We start from the raw sequence: 13,853 nt of genomic DNA, 5'->3' as shown, positions 1-13,853 counted from the left end.
CAATGGTGGTGTCTCTCGCGCGGGGAAACAACAACTGGCAACCACATGTACAAACCAGCTCCACCACTGAGGCAAAGGAGAAGTCATTCAGCGGACCTGATATCTTATAGATGGCCTATATTGTGTATGCTCGTGTTCTGGGTTGGCCATCTTGGCTCTGTGGCCGTGGGTGAAGTATGGCTGTATTTGACAGACCACAAGATCTACCACTAGTCCTGCTGTGGCTGCCATATTCAGGAATGGCTGTGGTGACATTTTTTTTTTCTGTCACCAAAGGGCAAGGAAATTCAAACTGGTGGGGTATTGTCCTCCTGCACAAGGCCGTTTGCTCACTTATGCCCGTGGGCTGCGGTGGTAAATGAGAGCAGTGGTAGGCTGGCACAGCACCACAGATCATCCAAAGAGCCTCTTGACAAAAGGACACCACAATCCCACAATGCCATTCTCCCCCGTGTCCATAACAAAGAGCGCTCTGAGGCCCACAGTCTCCGGCCTCATCCACCCCTCTGACCCTAATGCACTCTCCTCGCTTTCCCTCCTCCTTTCTGTGTCTTTCCCTCATGTAACTTTGGCTTAGAGGTACTTCCCAAATATCTTTTGACGGGGTTATCAGCCAGGCTAGTAATAGGAGTAGCCATAGTAGTAGTAGTAGAGTGAGAATGTACACTGGAAGGTTGTGTTTGATTTCATCCTGTAAGTGTACAGTAAGTGATAGCATTGTACATAGTGAATGAGCAGCGTATTTCTGTGTGTATCAGCAGGAACAGTTTTGCCATGACCTAGCAGTCCTGATAAGAGTGAAGTGAGCAGCCGGGAAAGAAACTGATCCCTTGCTCTCTCTCTCTCACTTACTCTGCCTCCCCTTCCAGTATAGCCTTGACAGTATAGCCTCAGTCAGTAAAGCCCCTGACCTTAAAAAGAAAGTCAGAGTTTCATTTGTTTCCATCCCCATACATGTCACACCACCGCTGTGACAACCACAGTCATTTTTCCAATCGCTTTGCTTTTTCCCCAAAGCTTGAGTGATGCAACAGTTTGTGTTTAGATTGCCTCAGTCAACCCAAGTCTTCTCAATGCAGCCTTGAGGTGGTTTTCTAAAAGTTATTTCTAGTTGTGAATTGCTAATGTGGCTTCTGTCTCCGCAGCAGCTGCAAGCCTCGAGGATGTGACAGTCAGACTACCAAAGTGATGTTGGGCTGTGACTGTATTTCTACATGAAAGGGCAGCATGTGTGTAAAAAAAAAAAAGGAATAGCCTTTTGTTTTTCTGGGCAATTCAAGATTGATGAGACACATCGACCTGCTGATCCAAAAGCGGCCTTGGCAAAGCCATTCCAGATTGAAAACGAAATGCCACTCTTCCTTTTGTGATTGACAGTGTTCTCAGTTGGTATCTGTATAATCTCTCACACTGCATTCTCTCTCACCGGGGTTTGTAGCCTAGCTGATAGCTGCATGGCAGGGAACGATCGTCAGCACTGTGAGAGATGAGTTTAGTTTTGTTTTTACAGTGAACTCTTACTAAGGACTTCCTGGTCAAACTACGTTTTTGTGGGTAATGGGACGCTGCCAAAATCTGGGTGTGTTATTTGTGTTGCCTAGTTACACACCCTCAAAAGGAAGTTTGACTGAGATCATTACATGCCATCAACAGCTCCGTGAACAGTCCTGCAAAAAAGAAGAAAACGTTTGTGCAGTTACATGCATACTTTTTTGCAGACATTTTTGTGACAAAGCTCCACACTGAAACTCTTCTGTGTGTGTGTGTGTGTGTGTGTGTGTGTGTGCGTGCGCGCGCGTGTGTGTGTGTGTGTATGTGTGTGTGTGTGTGTGTTACCTCATACCACTATCTACAGACATAGACCTACAGTATACGTGTTACTGCCAGCTGTGTGCTTAGAGCAGAGGGAGGGGAGACATTTGAATCCAGGTTTCCAGCGCTCTATGATTTTTGCATTACATAATGATTGCAATACTACAATATCTACAGAAATCAAGTCAGTGCTGTAGAGGAGAGCCACAGAGCTGCTGTGATGCCTGATTTCCCCCCCCCCCCCCTTTCCATTAGACATGGTTTTGGGTTATGGCATTACGTACATCAGGACTTGTCCTCAGTTGTCCATAATCTGGACAACATAGGCAAGTCGGAAAAGGGAGGGATAGAAATACAAAGAGGAAGATGGCTAGAGATGGAGAACATGAATCTAAACAGCTGTTTGAAGCTGTTTAACTCAACATCTGTCCCCTTCAGCAAGAGTGCTCCGCTTACTAGGACAGCTGATACACACACACACGCAGAATGCCAATTTCATAACCGAGAGAGCACGCACTTACATGCCAATCCCTTCGCATCCCCTCTCTCTCTCACCCTCTTTCTCTTGTTTTCCCCCCTCATGCCATCATTCACTAGCTATCTGTAAACTGTCTGTGTGCAGCTGCCAGACGGTGAAATGCGAGCCCCGTTGATTGGAATGCGACACTGCTCTGCGACACCTGACCTGAACTGCATGGGGAGATGCGTGACATGATATGACATCTGACTGACTTCTTCTGTTGCCTTTGATTAGCGTCTCCCAGAGCTGCTCAAACAGCTTAAAGAGAGCACAACAATATACACACGCATTCATTTCATTTACAGCCTGATGTACAGCATGCGCTCCACAGGGAGCGCTGTGGCGTCGGGGTTGTTTCAGACACACGCTTGTAAATCTAGACCAGAGTTCACTTAATCCCCCCTCTATGTTGGAATGTTGTCTGTGGCCCTCAGTGAGCAAGCAGCAGTGTGAACAGGTGGAATAATATCACACACGCTGGGCTTTGTAATGGTTATGTGTGATGTATTGTGCAGAAAATATAGTGCATGATTAGAGTGTATGATTGACCCCACACACACACACACTCCCACTCCCACTCCCACACCCCACTTGTCATCATCAGTCAGGCTGTTTTTGTGCAGTCATTGGGTTTTTGACAAGAGGTATGAACTTTTTGTCAATTCAAACACAGGGTTTTTAATCTTTTCGTCAAATTCTGCTGCACAGAAGGACAAATATTCAATCTGAAGTGGTGGGGTGTATGAACAGTATGTACCGGGCGTGGAGAGGACATTTGTGTGTACAACAGGGAGTCCGTTAAATGGTTTGTTTTCTGGGCTGGGCCGCTGGCCGGTGTGTGCCGTTTCCAGGGTTGGGCGTCCGACAGGGAAAACACCTCAGTCTGAGTCATTGGACTGACAAACATCATTCACAAAAGCTCATTGGACCATGGCAGCACCACATCACTTGACCTGACCATCAGTCAGTTTTGTACTGTAGGTGCCGACCCAAGCCTTCTGCCGCACCTTCCGCCCACCTGGACCAAGCAGCCATCAGGTGACAATGCAAATATTGACACTGTCACAACTCCTTATTTGAATTGGGTGATTTAATGAGCAGCCACCGATGTGGCCAGGTGAGCAGGCTGGTGGTCAGAGACACGGGTCTGATTCCTGTTAAGTGTCTTTGAGCAAGACCTGGGCAGCGCTGTTGGCTGTTCATCTCATGACATCCATCCATCCATTTATTATTACTGTTTTTTTAACAAAACAGGACAGACACTCAGATAAATGCGTAACAGAAGCAAGCCCGGTTATGATACCCAAATTTTAAGGGATATACACGTGCGTGTGTGTGTGTGTGTGTGTGTGTGTGTTAGGGGATTATGCAAACTAACATATTTGCTGCCTTTGCTGACTTGAGACTATTTACATTGCTGAAGCTTGTTTTGTGATGCTGTTCGTTTGCTGTCAAAGCTACAGTCACTTGTGCAGACGAGCTGCCCTACAGCTAGTCAGCCATGTGCAATATGAACATAATTATTACTGCCATTAAAGTAGGCCACTGTATTCGTCATGCAGACTTGAACGCTGCTGATGACTAAACTAGCATGTGATCTTATGTTTCCATCTCTCTCTCTCTCTCTCTCTCTCTCTCTCTCTCTCTCTCTCTCTCTCTCTCTCTCTCTCTCTCTCTCTCTCTCTCTCTCTCTCTCTCTCTCTCTCTCTCTCTCTCTGTGTGTGTGTTGTCACATGACCGGCAGCTGTTTGACCGAGTGCGGGAGGACAACCCCGACTTCCACCAGAAAATCATCCCCATCAGCAGCGAGCTGATGCAGCCCGGCCTGGCCATCAGCCCGGAGGACGTGGAGAAGCTCACCGCCTGCATCAACATCGTCTTCCACTGCGCCGCCACCATCCGCTTCGACGAGCCGCTCAAGTGAGGCCCGCATCCGTGGATTCACGCACACAAGCACACAAGCACGCTCTCATCTGCTCTTTGCTACCCCTCTTTTAAACACAAAACACACACACACACTCTCTCTCGACACACTCTGACTCATCACTGCCTTCTACTGCCGTCTCCTGTCACTATCCCTCTATGAATCCTTTTTGGAAGCATATTACTTACAACCTACAGTAAAGCCTTTGGTTCAGAGAAATGTAAGAAAGCGGTAGAAGCTACAATGGCATCCGTCTCGTTCCTGTTGGGTAATTGTGCTTTGTTGCAGAAAGTTCCCATTTTGGAGCGTCACCCCAGAGGATGTGCTATACGCTGCACTGGCTTCAGTGTTTTATTGATTCAGAGCAAAGAGGAAGCTGGGGCGTTTACAGTGGGGTGAGGATGCTGAGAAAGCAGCGGCGCCATCATGGGTTTATTTTTGTTTTGATCATCTGTCGAACAATAGATTGTTCCGTCTTTATTCGAAGAGAGACGTTGCTTGGAAATACTGTAGTTTGTGTAATCAGCCCAGAAGATATTGAATTTGGGAAGTTGCTGACATAATAACGGATGGAACACAAAATAATGTTCACCAAAACCAAACAAATGGTTTAAAAATACAATAGCAGTTTCAATAGCATTGTTTGTACTTTCTGCACAATATAGCTTCTAGCCAGCCAACATGATGCCAGTTAGGCTGAACCCATTGATGAAATGCAGCTTGTTATCAGACTAAGACGGTGGACATCGTGTCATCTCTCTGCCACAGCCCCAGTCTGCTGCACTGTTATTGAATCCTGGTGGGGACAGTGCTTCATCGATATGTTATGGTGGCATAGTTAATGATTTCTTCTGCAGGTGACGGGCATTAAGCTGTGCTTTAGCTGGTGTGCTGGTCTCTGATCTGCTCACCAGGCTCTATAACTTACGTGGTCTTATGACTCACCTGTGGAGAATTGCACTTGTATGGCCTCCTCCTCTTCCTTGATTTTGAATGTGAATGAGTGACTGAAATTATATCAGTTGGTCTGTGTAAGATTAATCATCAACACAGGAAATAGTTTAGCCATAGTTCAAAAAAAGAGATCACACTGCTTTCTGCAAAACACTTTGTTTTATAAGGAATGAATGATCATCAGTAGCCACAATAAACCGTATCTCTGTGATTTATAGCTTTAGGACTGGCTCTAGCAATGGACAACACAAGCGATCCATTTTGATCATTTGTATCTCTTGAAAAATAAACAAGGACACACAGTGTCATAGATGCAAAGCAAGCAGCTGCTGTTGCTCATTGCCATAAATAAATGTTTTCAGGTCTGTACATTTCCATAAATTGTTCAAATGTGTAAATCATGGAGATGTACCGAGTTATCCTACCTTACTCTCTCTGGTTCAGTTGAGAAAAGAAAAGTGTTGTTTTGTATCCTGTGTGTCCTGTGCTTCATGAACCAAATCCAAAATTTCCAAACAGTGATTCTCAGCATCCTGTGTGCCATGGCTGCTAATGGCCTCTAGGGGCAGATAGGCTAACGGTGAGTGAGTGAATGAGTGAATACAGTATATGAGTGAATTACTTTCTGGATCCATGAGGTGGTTTCACGTCGGAAAATGGTGTACAACTCTTTGAACAGCAAGTCCATATGGTCAGCTACAGGTGCATAAAGTCTAAAATAAGAAGCACTTTAACAGAAAGGGAAATGGAATCAATGCACTATCAGGAAAAAGGAGATTGCCCAACCAGGCTTATGATGGCAAAAAGAAGATGTTAGTATGTAAAGTGAATAAAAAATTGTGATTTAAAAAAAAAAAAGCGTGCTTTGGAAATACTACTTTCCCCCCCGATAATGTACGGATTCTGTTTCTCATCCTGATATATTTGCTGAAAAAGACATGTAGAGGAATTAGCCTTGGTACAAAAAGTGACTTGTTTGAATTCTAGTAGTAACGTGTCCTGGGGGATGAGGCTATTAATCCACTGTGGGCGGTGCGTGTCTCTCTGTGCTTGGTGTGTATATGCGTGCGTGGAGGTAGATTAGTCATGTCTGGGGCGGCGCTGGACAACCGTCATGGTTGGGCTCCCTGAAGATGGGTGTTGGGAGGCGGGACACCTATTAGCTATGAGTGACAGCTCAGTTAGGGTAAAGCTATCGGGCTGCACTCCACACAGCTTTATATTGATCCGTTACTGCTTTCACCATCTCTCTCTCTATCCTACTGACTGGCTTTCCTCTCTCTCTATCGCTTCACCTTTCCATCTTTCTTTAGGAGTGGCCTTCACCTCTTGCTTTTTCTTTCCACCCCTCTTCATCTAGCTTTCGCTCTCGTGTTCACTCTCTTTCTGCCTGGCTGTCTCCCTTCCCCTCCCATCTCTCTGTCATCTCTCGGAGCCATTACTCTGTAGCGGCCGGCAGCCTTGTAAAGCGGTGCCGGGGCATAAATCAGACGTCGGCGTCCCTGTTTAAGAGTCGAGACTCGGGCCGGGGCTTTTCAGACTGACACCTGGGGCCGTTCCTGTGCAAGTCTTCATCCGCACTCGGTACTGAGTGCGCCCGCTGAAGCTGCGCTAGGCGCCAGGCCCCGCATCCAAATTAAGATACCAAAAACAGTTGGGTGATGAGTCAGAGGCAGGAAGGGACACAGCGGTGCCTCCGGCTTTCCATGACTGTCCTGCCGGCGCAACACACTGCATATGGTTCCAGACGGTGGTGGGAGGATGGGACGCCCACACAGTGCTCGTCCTCCCCTAACCCCTCCCGCATTCCCCCATCCCCCCATCCCTCCCTCCCCACCCCAACGCCGACTGTCACCGCCTCGCTCGCTAACAAGCTGGCACTGCCTGACCACATCTGATTTATGCCGGTGGACCCATCGCCCACCACACACAGACACACACACGCACCCTCTCACTCTCTCTCCATCTCTCTCTGCATCTCTGTCACACACACACACACACACCTTCCCAAGCATGCAGGCACCACCCACACAGCGCCAGAGAAGCACTCTATCTCGCAGTGTCTGGTTGAGCTGACCCACAGTCGCTCTCGCAGTCCCCTCTGGGCAAAATGGACTCTGCACACTGTTCCATTACCACTGCAGGAGTTGTCATTGGTCCTCTACAGACTGGTGTTGATGCCAAGTGATGGGAAGACGAGTGAGGTGGTGTGTGGGCCACAGTGGAAGCGCCTCGTACGGGCGTAAAGCCAAGCAAATGTTTGCTGATAGATGTACTTATGGCCGGATGAGAGGTAGTATAAGCTGAAAATGGTGTTAAGTGAAAATGATGAGACTAACACCTTTTACGAAGAGAGGAGCAGATGCTTGCTCTTTTTTTCCTCCTCTCTGTCTCTTCCTCTCTCCCTCCTCTGTGTGTGTGTGTTCATGTCTCACCGTCCCTTTGTGCCGTTCTGCTGTGGCTTTATAATCATGCATTAATATTCCTAGTCTGCAAATTCCCCCCTTTGAATGGAACGCTCAGCGAACGTCAGCGAGCACAATCATTCTTGCATGCAAATACCTAAGCAGAGATGCTAGTGCTCTCTCTCTCTCTCACACACACACACAGACGCACACTCGCACACCCTTTTTTCCCACACGCAAAGACACACTTGCGCAACCTTTCCTCCCACGCATACACTCGCGCACTCTCTCCTCCCACGCACACACACACACACACACACACACACACACTTGTTGACACTGTATCTCTCCTCTTTCTGACAGACACGCCCTGCAGCTGAATGTGATCGCCACACAGCAGCTCCTCAGCCTGGCCCAGCAGATGCACCACCTCGAGGCCTTCATCCACATCTCCACCGCCTATGCAAACTGCAACCGCAGGCACATCGACGAGATCATCTACCCGCCGCCTGTAGAGCCCAAGAAGCTCATCGAATCCCTCGAGTGAGTGGATGGGTTGTTGGTTTTGGTTATGCGATCGATTCCAATTTAGGTCGGTTCATGCCAGGAAGGATGTTGAATTTGAACCGTGTTTCCAATCATCAGTGTTTTTTCTCAACACCTAATGGTGTGTCAGACTGGGTAAGATGCATGCCAGTTGATAAATGGATATGCCATCTAGAAAACGCTACAGCTACTTAGATAAATGATAAATTCACCGCAATACCCAGTAGCTGCAAATCCGAATGGTTTCATACACCAGTAGATTCAAGATTGAATATTTTATTGCCATATCAACCAAGGTTGCTAGGGATTTGTCTCAGTCTGAACATTCGGAAAAACACATACATGCACCCCCCATACAATACCCATTATTTATAACAGCAATAAACACACAAATCAGTCACAAATCAGTATAAAATGGTAACAGAGTATATTGGTAAAATACCACACTGCTCCCTGACTGACTCCTATTTCCTGGCTCCAGCTGGATGGATGACAGCATTGTGCGTGACATCACACCGCGGCTTATCGGCGACAGGCCCAACACCTACACCTACACCAAAGCCCTGGCCGAATGCGTGGTGCAGCAGGAGCAAGGCAAGCTCAACATCGGCATCATCAGACCTTCCATAGTGGGAGCCAGCTGGCAGGAGCCTTTCCCTGTGAGTCGCCCTCCTTCCAGTATCCCTCCATCCATCCATCCATCCCTCTTTACCTCCCCTCCATCACAGACTGTCTGTTAGCCCAACCAGCCAAACCAGTTCTATACGTGTTGTAACATCTTACTCTATGTGCATCTACTGCCAATGTGCCACAGCATGTTCAGTGATGAAATACCCGAGAATAGACTCACATCTTGTCCTCACACCAATGAAACACGCTCAGTGTGGCGTCAGCAGCAATACTTTGCTCATTCTGCTGCCCGCGGTAAACGTTAACCAACACGTTAGGAGCTCACAAACAACTCGGTCACCGCTGCCAGACCCCACACTCATTACATCCCGCTGTGACAGTAAAATGAATGGAAATAAGATATTGATCGATGTAATCCCACACCGGTCGATGCCTCTCCCCCGTGGGCTTTATCTTAAGTGGCCCAGGATTAGAGCAAATTGGTTGGCTGAGCGCAGGTTTGTATCGGGGGTTGAGGGCCTTGTGCGATGCCGCGGTTCACATGGTGTCCTCGTGAAACGGGATCTAACCCAAACAGCTGTTGCGACGGGACGGGTGGGGTGATCAGGAGGGCAGAAATGGGACAAGCAGGGGACAGTTGACAGGCTGATATTCGAGAGCCCACGTTAGAAGTGCAGGAAAGTTCATGTGAAGGCTATCTTGAACGTTCAGAGAAGGATTTTGATGCCATAAGTTCAACAGTGCAGTATTTCCATGATTAAGTCGCTTTTCTGACTAGCGGCTGCTGCAGGCGTCCCAAAATCTTCAGCATTCGGATTCCACCGAGTTGAGCGTTTAAGTCGCACTTCACATAAACTGCCTGGGGGACACTTCAAACCTCTGTTTTTAAAATGCTGAATATCTGCCACTATTTGTACTTGAAGGTGGAATGAGGGAAAATATGTAGACTTAATGGTGCATTTTATTGGTCTGCACAATTATACTTAATAGCAATTATACGTTATATATTTGGTATCACCACTTTTTAGTTAAGTTTGGTATTAACTTAATTAGAGCTCATTTACTGTGGTATGTGGTCAGGTGAGGACTATGCTTAGATGCTTATGATTGCTCAGAACATTCCCATATAATAATCAAAGGAACTTGAATCCACTTAAAAATGATATTACATTAGTAAAATCACAGAAAAAATGCAGGAAATCCTTGTTTTTATCTGGTATCAGGAGCTGTAGGCGTTGTGTTTGAGGACTGGGAATGCGATAGTTCCTGGCTCTGTGTACAGCCTTCAGCTGTAAGCCTGGCCTAGCAGCGACACTTCAAAAGGCCTCACTCACGCTTGGCCAGGCAATCGCCTTGGCAGCTCGCGCCAGTAGGAACTGTGCGGCAAGGGGGATGGGACTGCTTATGTATGTGTGTGTGTATGTGTGGTCTGTTTACAACCACACACAATGTAATACGCATATAAGTTCCTCTGTTTTCCAAGTCTAGCATTTGAGTGACATATCAGTGGTAAAATCCCAGTTTCAGGTCAAAGATGCATCTCCTCCTTTAGACTGGCTGGAAGCCATCAACAGATTGCGGTGCTAAAAACGCCATTGGTCTGTTCACCTTCTGTGCGCTTATCAGCAGCAGAGCATATTATTAGACCCAGGATAAGCCTCGACCTGGGCCACATAATGGGCTCCAGTCCCACACAGGAGGAACTGCAGCAGTCTATAACCAGTGGTTTCATCCATTTTTAATGGAGTCTAATTGAAGTCGACAATCACAGTGTTACCCATCCTCCCAATGCAGGAAGTAGCACATCCCCGAATCGACGATTCAGCACACACACATACACAATCGCATCAGCGTTGCCGTTAGGATCTATAACATGATGGCGTCGTTTCAGTGTTATGGCAGTTATCCACAGAGCACTTAAGACAGAGCTCTCCCTTTTCACTAACACTCTTCCTCTCTCTGTTCTCACGCCTTAGGGTTGGATCGACAACTTCAACGGGCCAAGCGGGGTCTTCATAGCTGTAAGTAAAAGTATTTTTGCGGTTTCTTATTCTTGAATCTGACACAAAGGCTAGTTTCGGTGTCCTAACCCAGGGTTCTCCTGTATCAGGCTGGCAAGGGCATCTTGCGCACCATGAGGGCCAACAACGATGCGGTGGCCGACCTGATCCCCGTGGACGTGGTCATCAACCTCACCCTGGCTGCTGGCTGGTACACTGCAGTACACAGGTTAGTGCTGCTTCCAGGGTAAATACCATTTAGGTAGATCACAGCCGAGTGGTAGCTAGTTAGCTAGTAGCACCCTCCTCAAATGTTGAAATGCCTGCCTTATCACACATGACGTCATATCCTTTTTTTCAACGAAGATAAATCAAATCAGATGTGACTAAGCCTGACATGTTTTCTATGACTGTCATGGATACAGACAACACCTCTTATCTTTTAACCACACATTCTATTGAGATGGCAAAGGGTTTTTCAATCGCTGCCTTATTCAAGTGCAAATCTCATCAAATAGTCGACCAAATGGGCTTACAATACATACAATCCAAAACACAGTCACGCTATGTCGCTAGGAATGGCAACACAAGAAGCTAATCCCAAAGTGTTTCTCTACATAACACTACCCATGATTCTTTGCAAACATCAAGTACATGGAATATAGATAACTCCTCTTTATTGCATGGAAATCAATGGAATCATGCAAATAAAATGGCCCACTTTTATTATCAAGAGACACACAATCCATTGTCATAGTTTTACATTACTATCTTAATCTTAAGAGAGCTCTAAAGCTTTCTACCACAGTCAACACTGACTTAACTCAAAGTCCCACATCACTTACGCGATGTCGGAGCACGTAGATGCATGCCAGCACTGGCACTAAGCATAAAAATAGTCCGTTGACTCTTATGAAATATGAAAGTGTGAATTATGGACTCAGGCATTGAAAAGTGTGTCAAGGGCCAAGATGAATTTCACTCACCCTGATTCTGTTTCTCAGAGCATAGGTATATATCTTGTCAGCACACTGTTTTGAAGGTCTGCATGAACTCCATAGGTTGTCTCAGTGCAATATGCAGACAGAGACTCATAAATTAACTGTGTTTACCCAGGTTTTGAATTTATGATCAACTTTGTATAGCACCATTGTCACATTGCTTACACAGACTGTCACATTGCTTGCACAGACTGTGCACTGACTGCAGTGTTACCAGGAAATTTATGTTTATGTATTTTTATGACTGGTGGCCTCGGCTTGCTCGAGGCGTTCTGCTGACCTTCTACTCCCACACACCTTGCAGACCTAAATCAGCACTGGTCTACAACTGCACGACCGGCAGCATCAACCCTTTCCACTGGGGAGAGATCGGTAGGTACATTATTCGTGTCTTGCTTAAGGGGAACGGAAGCCTGTCACTACGGTGGCATATTATTGTTTTGTCTGTGCCTGCTGGCCTGCAACAATATTGTCGCACCGGTTTGCTTTTCATCATCACAAATCAATACTCCAATGTTTTGACATGTTGTTGGCCCTGTGCTGTAGTTAAGTTGTGCTGTGTGGTTGGGAGTCGTACGGAGAGTGTCTGCCACCTGGTGGAAACTGGCAGAAGATGAATTTAACAAATGGAGGGAATTAGTGGGACACTACCCAAAAACATATTTCATTACTGTAAGAAAACAAATCTGGTTCTGTATATGTTAGAGCTTATATATAGAATTTATATTATATTATCTAATGTGTCTAAAATTTAGAAACAGTATGTCTCTTTCTAAATTTTAGGACACTAAACTAACTAATGATTTAACTAATAATGTATTTCAGTAGTGTTTGTGTTGATGTGTTAGTGGCGGGAGCCTTCATGATCTGTCATCTGTTCTTATTTGAGCGCATGATAAATACAAGTGGTGAAAACGCACAAGGAGAATGAAAACTGTGATTGTTTCCATCCCAGCGGTCATCAGGGGCGTTGAGATTAGAGGGCTGTGGGTGTCGGCTGGCAGAGACTTAAACACAGCAGGGTGACAGGGGACCCTCCTCTCTCTCTCTCTCCTGCTCTCTCTCTCTCTCAGATTAGCAAATATGCTCCCTTCACCGTGGAAATTGCTACCAGATGGCTTGTAGCGGGATTAAGCCTCATCACTGCAATTCACTGTTATGAAAGAGGGATAGTGCACACTAATCTCACTGGCCCAAATAAGAGCTAGGAATGAAGCTAATCAAAAACAAAAGGATCAGCGGAGACCAAATAACAATAGATGCACTCACGGAAAAAAAATATGCATGCATAGCCTAGTTGCTTCCTGGATGTGTAATTACAGAGACGGGTCAGGAGGAGTATCCAGGCCATTTGTGTGCTAGAGTGGTTCTGAGTCCCACCAGCTGCCGGCACCTTGTCGCTGGCATCTCTGGCAAAGTATTGTGGGTACTCCAGCACAGCATAGCCCTAGTGGGCCATCTCCATGGCAACTGTCCTGGAGCTTGGAGGGCAGCTGAAGGTTAGCGGTGATACTCGCAGCCGGGCTGAATGGAGCCAGGCCACATCTGGCTGTCACCTTGGATCTGGTCAACTTGGCCCCTGCAACCACTACATATCGGTTGCCATGGCAACTTGCAGTACGGGCTTTGTGTGATGTAATGTGTGAAGTCACATGGCTCCCTCCTTTTATCTGTGGATGGCTGCTGCCGAATGCTGGGAGGAGGGGCCTGCTGTGCTGCCTAGCGGGTAAAATCATTCTGTGACTGCGTCTGCCTGATAATCCATAGGGAACTGGAGCTAAAAGTCACATTATTATGAATGCCAGCCACGGTTCCTGGAAGTCATGGAATCTGCCTGATGTTCACCTATTTCACTGTTTCTGGTGACTGATTCTGGGAAATAAACCTGTGAACTATGAACGACTATTCACATTCTGCCATTTGTTATGAATGACCATCTTTTATTTCAGTGCATCTTGTGACATCCTCTAGTATTCCACTGGCATTTATAGTATGGCTAGCCTTTTACCAGAAATCCTTCAAAAGTTAGATGGTGTATTGTCTTTTCCATTGTCTGAAAAT

General features: G+C 46.5%; 1 protein-coding gene across 2 annotated transcripts in view; it reads left to right on the top strand.

Annotated features, from left to right (window-relative positions):
* Window positions 1-13,853, top strand: part of LOC139650393 (fatty acyl-CoA reductase 1) — a 41,725-nt gene that overhangs the window by 25,783 nt on the left and 2,089 nt on the right. For both annotated transcript variants that reach the window (XM_071527045.1, XM_071527046.1), the window contains exons 3-8: window positions 4,077-4,252; window positions 7,979-8,158; window positions 8,643-8,820; window positions 10,768-10,812; window positions 10,902-11,020; window positions 12,097-12,164. In XM_071527045.1, the coding sequence (XP_071383146.1) occupies window positions 4,077-4,252; window positions 7,979-8,158; window positions 8,643-8,820; window positions 10,768-10,812; window positions 10,902-11,020; window positions 12,097-12,164 (766 nt within the window). The remainder of the gene's footprint in view (window positions 1-4,076; window positions 4,253-7,978; window positions 8,159-8,642; window positions 8,821-10,767; window positions 10,813-10,901; window positions 11,021-12,096; window positions 12,165-13,853) is intronic.

Source organism: Centroberyx affinis, unplaced genomic scaffold (assembly GCF_046629955.1).
Source record: "Centroberyx affinis isolate AG114_WGS23_722 - 3 ecotype Tasmania unplaced genomic scaffold, CSIRO-AGI_Caff_v1 ptg001486l_1, whole genome shotgun sequence".
Classification (NCBI taxonomy): Eukaryota; Metazoa; Chordata; class Actinopteri; order Beryciformes; family Berycidae; genus Centroberyx; species Centroberyx affinis.
Note: the sequence above shows the minus strand (reverse complement) of the source record. Positions and strands in the feature narration are given on the sequence as shown.